Here is a 17,033-nt window from a genome sequence, read left to right as displayed (position 1 = left end):
AATGACACTGTTTCCTAACAATAAAGGAACTGCATCATAAAGGACTGCTGTTTTTATGTGATATATTGGGGAAGGACCAAGAAGAAAAATAGGGGTCATTCTCCTACTTTCCTCTTTAGAGTGCTCCCTTATCCAATTCAAACCAAATCGAGTCAGACTCAGAAAGTTGAAGAGGGTCCTTTGGGAGACTGTTTAACAATGTCCTCAAAACAACACTACACACACACACACACACACACACACACACACACACACACACACACCAACGGCTAGCCAACAGATCACTGGCAATGGTTTCTTCTTCCTTGCCCAAGTCAGGGGAAGAGGCTGGTGAAGTCAGTGAGCAACAGCTGGACCAGCTGCCCAGGGTAGAGTGCATGGGCTGCCAGGTCAGATGTCTCTTGCTCTGGTCGAAACAGGGTTGGTCCAAACACAATTCCCAGGTTGTGGGGGGTCATGCGGTTCTTATCTGAATGTGCTATCACCCTGGGGGCAAAGGCCAAAGAAAGGAGAAATTAGAGAGCAGCTCTTTACTTCAAACCAATCCAATCATAAAAGATTTGAGCAGGGAAAAGCTCATTGTAGATTCTTTCATGTGGCAGCTGAAGAGCCTCAAGGGGAACAGAGCTGGACCAGCAGAGACTCCTTCACAACTCCTGAAGCCACAACTTGGAATATAACAGCCTGCTTCTTTCTCAGCTGCAGGAGAAATGCCCCCTAGAGTTCTTTCAGCTCACACCTTGGGAAGCTTTGATTTAAGTGGCCATCTCCCATCAGAAGTCACTGCCATGGCCAGTTCAACCTATCAAGCCATTACTACTGTTCCCATGGTAGATAAAAGCATCCCCTTCACACATCCCTGGTCTCATTTGATGCTGAGCTCTCCAAAGGTTTTGACATGTCTCCTGCCCACTAAATCTAGGTGCTACCCAACCTCCATTCCATCTGAACAGAGTCCCTACTGTAGGCCCCACTCCTGTCTCCCCAGCATGAACAAAGATTCAGTCTTCCTGACCTGCATAAATGCTCCAAGAGGTACCGTAGAGTATCATGGTTAGGCTTTGGCATTGTGTCTATCAATTCTTGTATTTGAGAAAGGCGCTGCTTTGATTCCGAGAGTGCTAGAGATAAAGAAGGATGGGAAAGGCATGAGTGTTAACACTAGAGAAGGTGCCAGGACATGGCTGCTACTCTACTCATGTTCATGGAGTCAAAGACATCATTTATCTAAAACAGCTTTTCTCTTTTAGTGATGTGGATTGAACCCAAGGCCATGTACATACTAGCATACCTTTACCACTTTTTTTTTTCCCCAGTCCTGGGGCTTGAATTCAGGGCCTGGCTCTGTCCCTAAGCCTCTCTGTACTTAAGTCTATACTCTACCACTTCAGCCACAGCACCACTTCTGGTTTTTTGTTTTTTGTTTTTTTTTGTATATGTGGTACTGAGGAATCTAACGCAGGGCTTCATGCATACTAGGCAAGCACTCTAGCACTGAGCCACATTACCAGCCCTTATTTTATTTTTGTCAGGGTTTTTTGTTTGTTTTTGTTTTTGTCAATCATGAGGTTTGAACTTTGGGCCTGGGCGCTGTCCCTCAGCATTTCAGCTCAAGGCTAGTACTCTACCACTTGAGCCACAGTGCCACTTCTGGGTTTCTAGTGGTTAAGGAGTCTGACAGACTTTCCTGTCCAGCTGGCTTTGAACTGCAATCCTCTGATCTCAGATTTCTGAGTGGCTAGGATAACAAGCGTGAGCCACCAGTGTCCAGCTTTTTGTCAGTTTTTGATACAGGGTTTCACTATGTAGCTGAAGCTAGCCTGGCATGTGAAATACTCCTGCTTCATCCTCCCCAGTGCTGAGATTACAGGCATGTGCCACTATGCCAAAGCCAAACCCATTTTGTGTGTGTGTGTGTGTGTGTGTGTGTGTGTGTCCTGAGGCTTGAACACAGAGTCTTGGCACTGCCCCTTAGCTTTTGTGCTCAAAGCTAGTGTTTTACCACTTAAGCCACAGCTCCACACTTCTGGCTTTTTTGGTGGTTAATTGGAGATAAGAGTCTCATGGACTTTCCTGACTGGTCTGGCTTCAAACCACGATCCTGAGATCTCAGCCTTATGAATAGCTAAGATTACAGGTGTGAGCTACCTGCAGCTGGCCCATTATTTTGTTTTTGAGACATGATCTCACTGCTACCTTTATTCAGGCTAGCTTCAAACCCTCAATCTTCCTGCCTTCTACTCCTAAATAGCTTGGATTACAGGCACACACCATCATACTTTAACTCTTTCCCCTTCCTTCATCTTTTTGTCAGTGCTGGAGACTGAACCCAGCATGCCCTGAGCATGTAAGCATGTTCTTACTACTGAGAGATACCCTAACCCCAGCTTTATTTTTCATAAAGCCCAACTACACCTTCAGAATTCTATTAATTAATTAATTTATTTGCCAGTCCTGGGGCTTGAACTCAGGGGCCTGGGCACTGTCCCTGAGCTTCTCTTTTTCGAGGCTAGCACTCTACCACTTGAGCCACAGCACCACTTCTGACTTTTTCTGTTTATATGGTACTGAGGAATCGAACCTAGGGCTTCATGCATGCTAAGCAAGTCCTCTACCCCTGAGCCACCTTCCCAGCCCTCAGAATTCTTTTTAACCTAACCCCGTAAATATTCTTAAAAGTCAAATATAAAAAACTGAAGTTGGTAAATGAATTATTTTCTAGCAGTTGGGTCAGGATGGAAGTGAACCTCTGCTTTATTCCTTACCACTCACATTTTCCCCATATCTCAAGCTCTCAAATCTTACCGAGGGCAGCACGGAAATGGGGCAGCAGCAAGGGTGGCACCAGAGGTTGAGGCAGTTCCCGGAGAAAGAGCTTCAGGGCTCCAGTGACCACATGAATGTCATCCCATTCAGCACTGTCCAAGTCTAATCGACTTTCTGGAGGGAAAAGAAGTTCAGTGGATTCAGAGCTCATGAAGGGCTGCAAAGATCTAGAGACTGAGTAGAGTCTGGAATGACTGTGGGTTCTGTCCAAAGGGGGACAAAACAGCAAATATAGGGATGGGGACAACCTTCTCAGGAGTGGGACCTGAGGAAAATCATGGAGTCCACAGACAGGACTATGGAGAGATTTTAGGGGTCAGAGGGGCCTTGTAAGTACCTTGTCCTGGATGTTCTGGGAACATATACCTCCCATCAGAGGTGACTGCCCGCTCTGCAACATGAATAAGAAAAGATCAGGAGCTAAAACAAGAAGTTCTAGGCAGAAACAGTATCCCAACTCCTTCCCTCACAACCACTTCAATTATGCAGCATGACTCACACCTGTAAACCTAGCTACTCAGGAGGCTGAGATCTGGGGATCACAGTTCAAAGCCAGCCTGGGCAGAAAAGTTCATGAGACTCATATTTCCAACTAACCAGCAAAAAGCTAGAAGTGAAAGTATGGCTTAAGGGTTAGAATGTCACCTCACCAACTGAGGCCCTGAGTTCAACCCCCACCCCATATAATTCTGAGGTGGTATGAAGCTCTTAGCACCACTGCTCGCCCACACACCTTCTTACCTCTGTCCACCAGGAAACGAAGTTTCTGGACCACAGCCAAGTTCCCGCTTACCCGGTAAATTCCATCTACATCTAGACCTAAGCAATAAGGCAGGGGGCAGATAAGGGCTCCTGTTCTGAAGCATGTAGAACAAGGGCTAGTAAGAGATCCAAGAAAGAAAGAGACCATGGGAAGACAAGGACCAGGGAGGTGAGAATTCTGGGCCTTGGTTTATTGGAAGTGGGAGATTCTAGAGACTTTAGGAAAAATGACCTCTTTTATCTACCGCAGCAATGCAGAGCCTCACAAAGCTGGGCACGGTGTCCCCTTCCCGTTGACACAATGATTCCAACTGGCAGCCAAATACCTGGTCTGGGGAGGTAACAGAGGTGTGTGAGGCCCAGTGCTACCTCACTAAAGAAGCTCTTCTCAGCATAGGCTGGTCACCTCCAAGTGAGACTGGCACTCCAGCTATGGGGCAGGGGACCTCAAGAAAGCATTTCCCCTGCCCCCAACCCAAGCAATCAGTAGTAGGGAGAACAAGAGTCTCATAAGATTGTGATCTACCTCTAGAAAGCTCTGCTTTGAACCTCATCAGGAAATGGACTAATGCTTAGATCAGAAATGAAAAGAGAGCTTGCCAAAATATTATAAAGAGCAGAGCTGGGCTAGGAAAGTGGCTGAGTGGTAGAGTGCTTGCCTCTCATGCATGAGGCCTTGGTTGGAATCCTCAGCGCCACATAAACAGAAAAAGCCAGAAGTGGTGCTGTGGCTCAAGTGGTCGAGTGCTAGCCTTGAGCAAGAGAAGCTCAGGGACAGTGCCCAGGCCCAGAGTTCAAGACCCACAACCAACAATAAATAAATAAATAAATAAATAGCAGAGCCTAAGGCAGCCCTGGACCACCTCACCTCGGAGAAGACCCCGCTCCTGAAGGCTTTGCAAGGGAGGTCTCTTGGCGATAAGCCGCTTGAGCTTGTTCCGCACACGGTTCTGCTCTGTGCCTTCAGGACACCGTCCTGTGTGCAGGAGGAGGCCAGGAAAGTAAGCGAGCACCAGCAGCAGCACCAGCCTGTCAGAGCATTGCACCCCCCCCCCCCCCGCCCTGTTCCCCTCACGCCCCGCCCTCCCCGCCCCACCCCCACCCCCGCGGCTCCATACTGGAGCTCCTGAGGCCGCTGAGCCGCAGCAGTGGCTTGGTCACCGGCTCCGACTCCTCTTCTTCATCCTCCCCGGCACTCAGCTGCGCCAGCTCTGCCGGACCGGAGCCGGACAGGCGCAGCTCCAAGGGATTCTCACGATCCTAGACGCGGATGGGGCCGGGGACGGGAAGGGGGCGGGAAAGCTGTGTTAGAAGTTGGTAGAGGAAAGCAAGCAAGCTGCACACTCCCTGCTGGACACAGGAGGAGAATCCCAAACTGCGGTCGGGATCTCCTATCACAAGCCCCACCCAGGGCCACAGTTGTACACGGAGACCTCGCAGCTTCCCAGATTCCCATTGTTCTACCCCCACTCCCTGGGTCTCTGTCTACCCGCCTCACCCCCCACCCGCCCTCCGGCCGCAGACCCAAGCCTCTCCCACCCATCTAACCAGCCGTTCGATGACTGCCCGCAGCGCACGGTGCCAGGCACGCAGCTCGCTCTCTTGGTCCGATTGCAGCAGGAACTCGTGGCCAGGGACGGTACGGATCTAAGGAGGTGCGGGGGGGGGGGGGGGGCGGGGAGGCGGGGAGGAGAGGGGAAGGCTTGATTCAGAAGGAAGGAGCCTCAAAAGCAGGGAGGAAGATGGGTGCGCGCCCTGTGGTCGGGTGGGGATTGGAGAGGCGCGGGCGTGCACTCACGTGCAGGACGTTGCGGCGACTGGAGAGGTGGCGCCCGTGCGCCAGGGCCGCCCCGCGCAGGTCCACGCTACTTTCGGGTCGGCTTCCCGCTGGTGCCTGGCAATTAGAGGAGAAACTGAGGCCACAGGGTTTGGTTGTTTCATTGCTCCCCCGTCACGGGCGAGTTTCTGTTGGTGAGATGCTTCCTCATTCCTTTCCCTTCCTTTCCATCACCATAGCCATCGCCATCTCGGTGGGCCTGACCCTACCCTCCACCTCGGGCGTCCAAGATCACACTCACCCAGCCTGGGGAGGGCGCAGTTGGTGGCGGCGGCTCCCGATAGAACATCAGGCTGTTACCTGCTAGCACCACCCAAGACTGGCCCCAGTTTTTCCTGCAGGGGCAAGGGTGGAGCGGTAAAGGTTGTGATAAAGTCATTCAAGGATCACACACTGAGTGAACTCCCCAGCACCTTGCTTTACCCTACAGAATGCAATAGCCCAGATCCCTAGTGTATTTTGAGTCTTCCTTACCTGAGCTTGCGCCCCCCTTGAGCAATCTTGGTCATATTGAGCAGGCCAGACTTTTCTACTTCCTGGGAAAGGGAGGGAGTGGGTGTTGTTAGCAAGCCACCCCACCTGGGGTGGCCCACAGCCTCCCACAGGATCTCCCTGAATTGAGGGGGGTGGATAAGAAGAATATCCAGAAAGAGGAAGATGTCTTTGAGGAGCGGGGAACTGGGGCGGGGCAGGAAGGATTTTTACAATTCAGCTGACAAGGGAGACTCACATGGGGGTCATCCAGAAGCTCTGGGAGAGCTCGAGGGGTCTGTGAGGCTGGAAGTGGTCCTGACAGAGACACCCGGGAGGTGCGCTGGCTGAGACAGAGTGAATCCTGGAAAGGTGAGAGATTGAAGAAACTGGTTGGTAGAAGAGCCTTCAATTTTTTTGGGGGGGGTCCCAAAGAGAAGTGCTGATGTGGGTGAGTGGCAGAGGGAGTAGGGGGTAAGGAAGAACATCTTATATAAAAGAGAAAATCATGCATTTCTTTTTTGTTTCTGTTTCCTGGCATCTAATTTGGGGTTTTTTCCTGCGTGTGACTGGGAGGGTTGTAGGGGAGTCTTACCTGTGGGTGGAGCCATTCCAGGGTCCCTGTGGTAGATCCTGAGCCCTTCACCTCAGGTTGCAGGACACCATTGTCACTATTCAAGCTGTGTGTCCCCTCCATGGAGCCAGGGTTCTGAGTCTAGGGGAGGCATACACAACTATACACATACTTCCCCTCAACAGGCTCTCACCCTTCACACAATTTGCCAATTTTTCCGATCCTCCTGTGAGTCCCAGGGACAAAGCACACTACCTTGGAGCTTAGTAGGAAAAAGGATATTGAGGAGACAATGAGACAAGCAGGAGAGAAGGTCTCACCTCTTCTCTGATGCGACTCAGGCGTGGGGGCTTCCAGGACTTGCAGCCAGTCAGTGAATTTATGTAAAAGCAACGTCCGGAGTTGAGATCTAAGTGCTGCTCCCAGGCGTCCAGCCTCTGCAATGGGGGGCATGCAGGGTCTGGGGGTGGAGACCTAGAACAGCGGCGAAGGTCCACTAGATTACAGTACACTGGGTTCTCTGACATGAGGGGCTGGGGTTCCACCTGCCAAGAAAGAAAAACAGACAGAGGTGATTATCCTTCCTGTGCCCTTCTCCTCCCCACTTTCTCTGCCCAGTCCCCAGCATTTCTTACCACCAGCTCTGGGACAGGGTGACCCATGCACAGGGGGAGGAACCCCAGAACCCCAGTTGCTTTATAAAAATTCTTGCCCTCACAGTCTTTGCTTTTCTCCTCACTTCCTGTTGCCAACTTCCCTCCTCCTGCACCCCGCCCCACTACCACAGGAAAGGGGAACAGGCTTTTTTTTTTTTGAGGGGGGAGGCAGTGATCGGAGAGCCCCACCCTCACATCCTGCAGAGTGAAAGACAACAGAACGGTGTAAAAAGACCCTTGCTAGGGACTATAGGGGAGAAGAGGCCATTTTCCATCCACTAGCAAGAAAGCAGAAAGGGGAGGGGCTTGCAATGGTGTTTTTTTTCCTAAGGGGTACTTGCTGGTGTCCCAGCTGGCAAGACAGGGGATGGGGGGTTGGGGAGAGATTCTGCCCTGGGCTAGGATTCTGGAGGAAGGAAGAAAAAGCAGGGCTCTTGTTGGTCTCTTTCAGCCCTTTGATTATGTGAAGTTCCCTGTCCACTCAGAGCCTTTGCTACTTACTACTTTGCTACTTGATTGTCATCTCTTAGTTTGCTATGGCTCCCTCTTCCTCCTCTGTGTTCAATTCCCTCCAATCCCCCCCCCCCCACCACATTAACTCTCCTTTGTAGTGCTTATCAGCATAAATCACTGAAAGTTGTCCTATTATGTTACACACATACACACACACACACACACACCCCACTTCTTGAAGGCAAGGCTGCTATTTGCCACCCAGAACAAAGCCCAGCTGTTAGGTCTGTTGACTGTCCATACTCAGAAGGAGAGCTGTGACTCACCAGGTTGGCATCAGCCTCTGTCAGTAAGTGTTTCTGGGAGAGGGCTCTTTCACTTGGTTCTTCCTCGAGGGGCTGCAGGAGGCTAGGCCTCAAATTGGCAACACTGACACTTCTATAGATTTTGGTGGGTAGGGGAGGAGGATGCACAGATGTAGCCTGGGGAACTGGAGATGGGCGGAGCTCCTTTAGGGAGCCATGAAATAACTTTGGCCCTAAAAACAGAGAAATGAAGTGGGAGGAGCAGGTGACTAGAGGTATGATCTTGGCTTGAACCTTGAGGGAAGATAGGGGAATGGTGTAGAAAAGTGACATTTTAACTAGATGGATTGAGACTAGGAGGGAAGGCAATGGGAAAGGAGACTACCTGGTTGTGATGAAGGGGTAGGCCGATCAAGCCAGGTGCTGGTAGCTCAAGCCTGTAATCTTAGCTACTCAGGAGGCTGAGATCTGAGGATCATGGTTGGAAGCCAGCCCTGGCAATCCAACTAATCACAGAAAAAGCAGGAAGTGGTGTGTGGCTCAAGTGATAGAGTGCTAGCCTTGAGCAAAAGGAGATAGCACCCAGGCCCAGAGTTCAAGCAGGCAAAGGGGGTGTGAAGGGGATCCCCTCCCTAAAGCCAGGAAAACAGGAAGAAGATGGGAAGGACTGACAGCTTACTCACCAGTGGTCCAGAGGGATTGGCTAGAAGTAACAATAGTTGGGCTCTGGGAAGGAATGGGTTCTTCTGTCATGTAGGCAGCAGGGACAAAGATGGGTCGGGAGGTGGTGGGGGCTCCTACTCGTCTTGCCAACCACCAGTCCGAGTTGGTTTTTTGAAGCAGTAGAAACCTGTCACCTTCAGCTAGAGACACCTGCCGGCCATCTGTTCCAGTATACTTAAAGGCGTAGAGGGCACAGAGCTGAGATCCTTGAGGTGAGTTTTGGGACCCAAGCCCTAGACTTCCCCAGGTACTTGGCCACCACCGGCCTGATAGCATCGTGGTCAGCACTGTTACCTGTGGGGAAAAGGAGTGTTGGAGATCTAGGAAGTAATAGGATTGGCTGCCTTCAGGAAGAGAGTCATAGTTTAGCGCAGCAGTGAGGGGTAGGGACGGGAGGGAGAGGGAGAAGAGTGGAGCCTCTAGGTTGAGGCAGAAGCCCTTTGCAGAGATTAGTGGCGCTTTGGGGGGCTGAGAAGTCCTGGGTACAGTGTCTAGTGAGGAAGTATACAAGTAAGGTGAGAGAGGATGTGGTCAGTAGGGCTGTAAGGCCAGCAAGGCAGGAAATCAGAGAAGATGGCCTAGCTTGGTAATTTTCCTCCAAGTACCTGATGAAGCCCATTTGAAGATCTGGGGGTAGAAGAAGTTGGTCCTGGGTACTGATGGGTGTCTTGAGCTGGACACAGAAGGAGATGAGGAGGAAGAATCAGGTCAGTCTAACATAAGAACATAGGAAAAGGTACGAGAAGTAATGACAGAAAGTTTGTGACTCTTTATTAAAGTTGCATAGGCATCAATATTTCCATTACTGATTGTCTCAAACCTAAAGTTTGCATACTTCCTGTATGTAAAGACAGAAACAGACCAACGAGAGAAAGAAAGTGTCTGTGACAAGTACAGAGGGGTTCAGAGTTGATATATCACTTTCCTCCCTCCTTAGGACATATTTTTGGGAGCTAAAAACCTTGATCATTCTTACATCAGTATATTGGAGGGACTACACAATTTTAGAGTGTTCACAATTTCAGTTGTTCACACTCTTTACAAGGACTGATTGGGCACCCCCTGTGTGCAAAGAGCACTAGGGATGTGAGACAAGAAGGAACATTTGTGGAGGTGAAGGAAAGACAGACCTTAACTGATGACACAGCTAACTCACTAATTACAGTGGAATTAGATATTCTGCATAAGTAGTACTTGACACTATTGCAGGCAGTTAGGGGACCAAGTCATCTTCTCCCTGGTAGATGGTGGGAGCGACCCTCCCTTGTGTTGCTAATTTAATATCCACACCTCCTGACCACTCCTCTCTCCCCTTCTCCTTCCACTTCCTAGCATGAGACATGATGTTTCTTGTGGAGGGAGGGAGTACTCCTTCCCTCTGGTGACAGCAGTCAACTTCCCTCCCCTGAGATGATCTGAGGACTAGGGGAATCAATGCTGGGCTCCCATCTCTATGATCTACCTGCTTACCTTGCTTAAGTATCATGACAAGAAGAACTCTCCCATCAACTTCTTTTTCTTTTTTTTGATGGTCGTGCTGTCCCTGAACTCTTCAGCTCAAGGCTAGCGCTCTACCACTTGAGCCACAGAGCCACTTCCAGTTTTCTGATAGTTCATTGGAAATAAGAGTCTCACGGATTTTCCTGCCGAGGCTAGCTTTAATCCTCAGATCTCAGCCTACTAAGTAGCTAGGGTTACAGGCATGAGCCATCAGCACCAAGCTTTTTTTTTTTTTTTTTTTTCATACCTGAGCTGGGGCTTGAACTCAGGACCTGGATGCTGTCCCTTAGTTTTTTTCATTCAATATTGATGTTTACCATTTGAGCTACAGCTCCACTTCCAGCTTTTTGTTAGTTAATTGGAGATAAGAGTGTAACAGACTTGGTTGCCATATCTGGCTTCAAACTGTGATCCTTAGATCTCAGACTTTTGAGCAGATAGGATTACAGGTATGAACCACCAGCACCCAGCAACTCTTCAACAAAATGATTAACTTCATTCATTCATTTAGTGCTTTTAAGATTATTATTTATCTTATTCAGTGCTGAAGATGGAATCTGTGGCAAGTGCTCTACACTGAATTGTACCCAGCCCCATCTAGTGCTTAAGTGTTCAAACTCATCTTCTTGTGCCTTTCTGGAGCTAGCTCTCTGCACTTTAGCTTCTCCTCATTGCCTCATTCCCATTCACTTTTTTTTTGGTGGTGGTGGTATAGGGGTTTGAGTTCATGGCCTTCCACTTGCTAGGCAGGTGCCTTACCATTTGAGCCACGTCTCCACTCCTTCTTGCATTGGTTATTTTCAAGATAGGGTTTTGTTTTATGCCTGGGCCAGACCAGGTTTGTGATCTTCCCACTTGTACTTTCCTTTGTCCCTTTGGGTGACAAGGTGACTCATAGCACCTAGCCATTGTGCTTCATCATAGCTAAGTAATAGATGCCCACTACTGTGCTAAGCCATTAGTTGAAATGAAGTCTCATGAGCTTTCGTGCACAGATTGGCCTCAGACCTTTATCCTCTAATCCCTGCTTCCCAAATAACTAAGATTACAGACTTGAGCCATTGGTCTTGGCTGCTTTTAGTAATTTTTCAAACACAGTCTCTTACTTTATTTATTTATTTTTGGCTGTTGTAGGGGCCTGGATGCTGTCCCTGAGTATTTTTGCTCAAGGCTAGCTCTCTACTACTTTAAGCCATAGCTCCACTTCTGATTTTTTGGTTTTCTGGTAGTTAATTGGATATAGAATCTCACAGACTTTCCTGCCTGGGCTAGCTTTGAACTGCCGTGCTCAGATCTCAGTCTCCTGAGAAGCTAAGATTAAAGGCATGAGCCACCAGTGCCTGGCAGGGTCTGTCTCCGAGCTTTTTTGCTTAAGGTTAGTGCTCTACAACTTGAGCCACAGCACCACTTCTAGTTTTTAGTAGTTAATAAGAGTCTCAAGGGCCAGGTGCTGGTAGCTCTTGCCTATAATCCTAGCTACTCAGGAGGCTGAGACCTGAGGATCACAGTTCAAAGCCAGTCTGGACAGGAAAGGCCATGAGACTCTTATCTCCAATTAAAAAGCACTAGAAAACCGGAAGTGGTGCTGTGCTCAAGTGTTGGAGTGCTTGCCTTGAGCCGAAGAGCACCAGGATAGCACCCAAGCCCAGAGTTGGAGCCTCACAACCCACCAAAAAAAAAAAAAAGAGTCTCAAGGACATTTTTACCTGGGGCTGGCTTCAAATTGTGATTCTCATATCTCAGCCTCCTGAGAAGGTAGAATTATAGGTGTGAGCCCCTGGCATCTGGCTTAGTGTGGATGATTTACCCTCCTGATGAGTCCTTTTGTCACAGTGACTTCTTTTTTTCTTCTGAGACAAGTCTCACTAACTAGCCTGACTTTCCTCAGTCCTCTTGCTGAAGCCTCCCAAGTGCTGGAATTATAGGCATGTGCCTCCTTGATAGACTCCTCACAGTGATCTAAATACAAATGTGCCCTGCCACTCCACTGATTTAAACTTTCCAAAGGCTTCTTACTGCCCTAAGAGTAAAGCCCAAATTTTACCATGTAATTTACAGAGACTTTTCTTTCCTTCCTAGCCCTTTCACAGCCTCCACCAGAAACTTTATATTAATTCCTCTCATTCCTAACCCTCTGCACATGTTATTCTCTCTGTCTGAAATACTTCCCGTCTCCATTCTCTGCCTCACCTAGATCTCAGCTGAAAAGGTCATTTGCATAAGAAGTTCTCTTAGCCCTGAGAAGGGTCTTAACTTAGAGCTTTTTTTTTGTTGTTGTTGGTCATGGGGCTTGAACTCAAGGCTAGTGCTCTACCACTTGAGCCACAGTGCCACTTCCCGTTTTCTGGTGGTTTATTAGAGTCTCACAGACTTTCTTTCCCAGGGCTGACTTTGAACTGTGATCCTCCTATCTCAGCCTCCTGAGTAGGTGTGAACCACCAGTGCCCAGCAACGTAGAGCTTTTGTGACACTTTTCATATCTGCCATCAAACTTAAAAGATGATTTGATTTTCTGACTTCCAGGAAGTCTATGAGTACTCTAATGTAGAAGCCAGTATCTGTTAGCATCTTCAATGCCTTGTATGTGATTCCTAACACAGTGTAACTTCTCAGGGCTTCTTGGTTCCCTCCTTGGTGAAATGAGAAAACCTACCTTAAAACTGTTTCTTTGTGTGTATGGGGAGGAGGATGGGGGGGAGGTTGTGGGGCTCTAACTCAGGGCCTAGGTGTTCTCCCTGAGGTCTTTTGCTCAGGGTTAGTGCTCTACTACGTTGAGCCACAGCTCTACTTCGTTTTTGGGTGATTAACTGGAGATAAGAGTCTAACAGACTTTCTTGCTGGGGTTGGCTTCAAACTGAGATCCTCAGATCTCAATCTCATGAATAGCTAGGAATGCAAGTATGAGCCACCTGCATGCTTCTTAACTGTTTCTTTTGTGTTAACAACCACCACTTTTTTTTGTGGGGGGGGGGCAGGTAGTCATGGAGCTTGAACTCAGGGCTTGGGGCTGTTTCAGTGATTTTTTATTTTTATTTTTTTGCCAGTCCTGGGCTTGAACTTGTAAGGTTCACCTTAGGAAGGCCAGGCAGGCTCCTCCCTCCTCTTGACTAAGTCTCTGCCCAATACCTGTGTCACCTAGGTAACTAGCACACCTGGAGGTCACATCCTGGGCCTTTCCCACCCCCTCCCCCATCAGACCAGGGGAAGGTCCCAGGCCCTGAGGTCACATCCTCATCCAGTGTGGCCACTCTCCATCACCTGGCCACATCTTCTCCCCTCCCCTTTCCTACTTAAACCTATTTTCTACAAAGACCAAAGCAGTTGTAAACTACTCTTCCCCCAACACCCAAAGAAGCACCTACTAACACTAACCCTACCACAGGACACTGACCAAGCACTCCAAAGAGCAAAGAATAATATTCACAATTGATTCCCAACAGGACCAGAAAATCTCTTCATGAGCCACAGTTTATGATTCTTTGGTATTTTGTGACCGAATCTATTACTTTTATCTACCAAATAATCTTTTTTTCACCATTTAACTAGGTTTCAGCATGAAAGTGTTCACTGTCACAACATAAATGTTTTCTTGATTTTCTTTTTCTTTCTTTTCTTTTTGTTTTGGTTGGTTGTGGGGCCTGAACTCTGGGCCTGGGCCCTGTCTCCCAGCTCTTCAGCTCAAGGCTAGCATGCTACCACTTGAGCTACAGTGCCACCCAGCTTTTTTCTGTTTATGTGGTGCTGAGGAATTGAATCTAGTGCCTCATGCATGTGAGGCAAGTACTCTTACCACTGAGCCACCTTCCCAGCCCCTTTTCCTGTTTTTCTAACACTTTGCTAAGTCTTAGAATAGCCAGAACAAGCAAACGTGATCAATGCATTATTAATTTGTGCCTGCAATACTTTTAGTATTCACTGTGATTACAGCAAAATATTCACATAAGGGTAATAAATAAATAAATAAAACTTTGGACAATGTCTTTATCTGTGCCCTATATACAGAACGATTCCATAGAATTTTCCAGGATTTCAGGATATTACAATAAATAAAAAAATAAAACAGGGGTTAGGAAGGTGGCTCAGTGGCAGAATGCTTGCCTTGCATGCATGAGGCCCTGAATTTGATTCCCAGCATTACATAAACCGGAAAAAGCCAAAAGTGACTCTGTGGCTCAAGTGGTAGAACACTAGCCTTGAGCTGAAGAGCTGAGGGACAGTGCCCAGGCCCAGAGTTTAGGCCACACAACCAACAAACAAAAGCAAAAACAAAAACAAAAAACAAAGCTGTCAGGCAATTTGGTCCTTCCCATACCTCAGACACTGAGACTAAAGTTTGGTAAATCAGAGGAGAAGAAGGGCCAAGAGAATATTCCTCTCTCATCACATCAGCCATCCGTGTGACCTTATCCCTTGAAATTCCATTAAAAGGTGTACAGTCCATGAAAAGTGACCCCCGACTGTTTTCTCTGCCTTTGGGATGCAATTTAACTTTTTTTTTTTTGGTCGGTCGTGGGGCTTGAACTCTGGGCCTGGGCACTGTCCCTCAGCTCTTCAGCTCAAGGCGAACGCTCTACCACTTGAGCTACAGCGCCACTTCCAGTTTCCTGGTGGTTTATTGGAGATAAGAGTCTCATGGTCTCTCCTGCCCGGGCTGGCTTTGAACCGCGATCCTCAGATCTCAGCCTCCTAAGCAGCTAGGATTACAGGCGTGAGCCACCAGCGCCCGGCATTAACTTTCTTTCTTTTTTTTTTTGGGTCCAGTTATGGGGCTTGAACTCTGGGCCTGGGCGCTGTCCCTAAGCTCTTCAGCTCAAGGCTAGCACTCTACCACTTGAGCCACAGCACCACTTCCGGCTTTTTTCTTTTTTTGCTTATATGGTGCTGAGGAATCGAACCCAGGGTCTGAGGCTTGCAAGGCAAGCGCTCTACCACTGAGCCACCTTCCCAGCCCATCGGCATTAACTTTCTTGTCTTATATTTTTTCCTATCTTGCACTTCCAAAATCCCAGCCCCTCCTACCCTCCAGTAATACTCCAAATTCTAACACCAACATTTTCATTTTTGTATAGCAAAGACCATCTGAACAACCACAAAGTGTGCAAAACATACAACCATTCTCACAGATCCATATAAGTAAAGACAACAGTAAGCACTGTTTCAGCATACAGGCATCCAACAATAAATAGCTAAATCTAGAACAAATTTCTTAAGAGCCAAGGGAAAGTTTAAAGTCACTTATAAATAGAAGAAAAGAACATCTCCCAAACAGGCAACCAATAATGTCCCCATTGTTCAAGTGTTTCTGGGGGGGGGGGGGAGCAACCCCTTTGCAAGAGAGTCCAGTGGTCCTCATCTCTAGCCAGTCCAGTCAGCTTCTCTCCTGACTCATGCTTGGGTGCTGAATCTCCAACCACAGCTGGCGTCTCAGAGGTTTCACGCTCTCCCCAGAGAGGTGACAACCATTTCAAATTTTACACATAAATGGTGGTGCCCATGGAAATCAAATGCTGAACGTGGTACAGCAGGGAAAAGGCCCAGCTTTTTCCTCCATTTGAAGGGGCTGATCAATGCTGACATTAATCCACAATTACAAGACGAGGCTTAGATCACAGGTTCATTCATTCATATTTAAACCATGTGCTAACTTGCCTCACCTTCCCAGGGTGAACCTAACAGAACTCAGGGCCTGAGCACCATTCCTGAGCTTCTGCTCAAGACTAGCATTCTACCACTGAGACATAGTGCTACTTCCAGCTTTTTCTGTTCATGTGGTACTGAGGAATCAAACCCAGGGCTTTATGCATGCTAGGCAAGCACTCTACCACTGAGCCACATTTTCAGCCTGAAGCTGAGGTTTTTCACTCAAGGCCAATGCTCTATCACTTTAAGCCACAGCTCTACTTCCAGTTTTCTGATGGTTAATTGGAGATAAGAGTCTCCAGGACGTTTTTTTCCTGCCTGGCTGGGTTTGAACGGTGACCCTCAGATCTCAGCCTCTTTTCTTCCAGTCTTGGGACTTGAACTCAGGGCCTGAGCACTGTCCCTGAGCTTCTTTTTTTTTTTTGTCGGTCGTGGGGCTTGAACTCTGGGCCTGGGCGCTGTCCCTCAGCTCTTCAGCTCAAGGCGAGCGCTCTACCACTTGAGCTACAGCGCCACTTCCATCAGATCTCAGCCTCTTAAGTAGCTAGGATTACATCTTAAAGGGATTCAGAGATGAATGAAAAAGTCCCTTTCTCAATTAGGAATATGTGCTTCCTTGAACAATCATGATTATTATGAAACTTATCTTTCTTCCCCTCAACTTGACCTTTTCCTTACAGATACCCTCTTCTCCCTTTGATAGGATTGTCTAGCTGTATGTAAAGCTGCAGGCTGTGGTTAAATATTTTAATTTCTGGGGCTGGGAAGGTGGCTCAGTGGTAGAGCGCTTGCCTTGCATGCTCGAGGCCCTGGGTTCGATTCCTCAGCACCACATAAGCAAAAAGAAAAAAGCCGGAAGTGGCGCTGTGGCTCAAGTGGTAGAGCTCTTAGCCTTGAGCTGAAGAGCTGAGGGACAGCGCCCAGGCCCAGAGTTCAGGCCCCACGACCGGACCCAAAAAAAAAAAATTATATTTTAATTTGTCACATTCTTTTTAGTTGGTAGAATACACTAATTTCCATTTGGTCACTAAAATAAGTTGGTTCTGAATTCCCGTCTCCAAAAAAACTGATCCCTAAGAACTTAAATCAAGATTCCGGTAACTGTGAGTAGTCTCTGTCATCCCGGCAACTTCAGAATCCCGAGTCTAGCAGCCAAAGAAGATAAAAGAAATGCAGCACGCCGTCTAGCAGTTAGACCTTAAAAGCACACCACGCCCTAAGACTAGACATCCCTAAGCGTCGCGCTAGCACCGCATCCCCAGCCTCCACGCCTCTATGGTAGGATT

General features: G+C 48.2%; 1 protein-coding gene across 3 annotated transcripts; it reads right to left on the bottom strand.

Annotated features, from left to right (window-relative positions):
- Window positions 1-37: 37 nt before the first annotated feature.
- Arhgap9 (Rho GTPase activating protein 9) lies at window positions 38-9,279 on the bottom strand. 3 transcript variants are annotated; one of them, XM_042698688.1, is made up of 18 exons: window positions 9,213-9,279; window positions 8,568-8,901; window positions 7,906-8,117; window positions 6,791-7,015; window positions 6,492-6,611; window positions 6,156-6,260; window positions 5,900-5,961; window positions 5,667-5,760; window positions 5,387-5,482; window positions 5,137-5,235; window positions 4,707-4,848; window positions 4,457-4,564; window positions 3,821-3,919; window positions 3,568-3,645; window positions 3,164-3,217; window positions 2,806-2,940; window positions 1,016-1,121; window positions 38-486 (listed from the first exon to the last, which is right to left on the bottom strand). In XM_042698688.1, the coding sequence occupies exons 2-18, from the start codon at window positions 8,881-8,883 to the stop codon at window positions 315-317; spliced, it is 2,223 nt and encodes a 740-aa protein (XP_042554622.1). In that variant the 5' UTR covers window positions 8,884-8,901; window positions 9,213-9,279; the 3' UTR covers window positions 38-314. The 3 variants fall into 3 exon arrangements, with proteins under 3 accessions (XP_042554622.1, XP_042554623.1, XP_042554624.1); XM_042698689.1 differs by having other exon boundaries at window positions 6,492-6,605; XM_042698690.1 differs by lacking the exons at window positions 7,906-8,117; window positions 8,568-8,901; window positions 9,213-9,279 and adding an exon at window positions 7,106-7,192.
- Between the last annotated feature and the right edge of the window lie 7,754 nt (window positions 9,280-17,033).

Source organism: Dipodomys spectabilis, unplaced genomic scaffold (genome assembly GCF_019054845.1).
Source record: "Dipodomys spectabilis isolate Male_0828 unplaced genomic scaffold, ASM1905484v1 ptg000234l, whole genome shotgun sequence".
NCBI classification, from domain to species: domain Eukaryota; kingdom Metazoa; phylum Chordata; class Mammalia; order Rodentia; family Heteromyidae; genus Dipodomys; species Dipodomys spectabilis.
This window is presented reverse-complemented; position numbering and strand designations above follow the sequence as displayed.

What these genes read in the sequence shown, in the direction of transcription:
- Arhgap9 (XM_042698688.1), bottom strand. Translation starts at nt 8,883, where the DNA reads ATGCTATCAGGCCGGTGGTGGCCAAGTACCTGGGGAAGTCTAGGGCTT. An exon ending in CAGAGGCTGATGCCAACCTG is followed by an intron (nt 7,016 to 7,905) that starts GTGAGTCACAGC and finishes CTTTCTTGGCAG; the next exon opens with GTGGAACCCCAGCCCCTCAT. An exon ending in AGCTTCTGGATGACCCCCAT is followed by an intron (nt 5,962 to 6,155) that starts GTGAGTCTCCCT and finishes TCCCTTTCCCAG; the next exon opens with GAAGTAGAAAAGTCTGGCCT.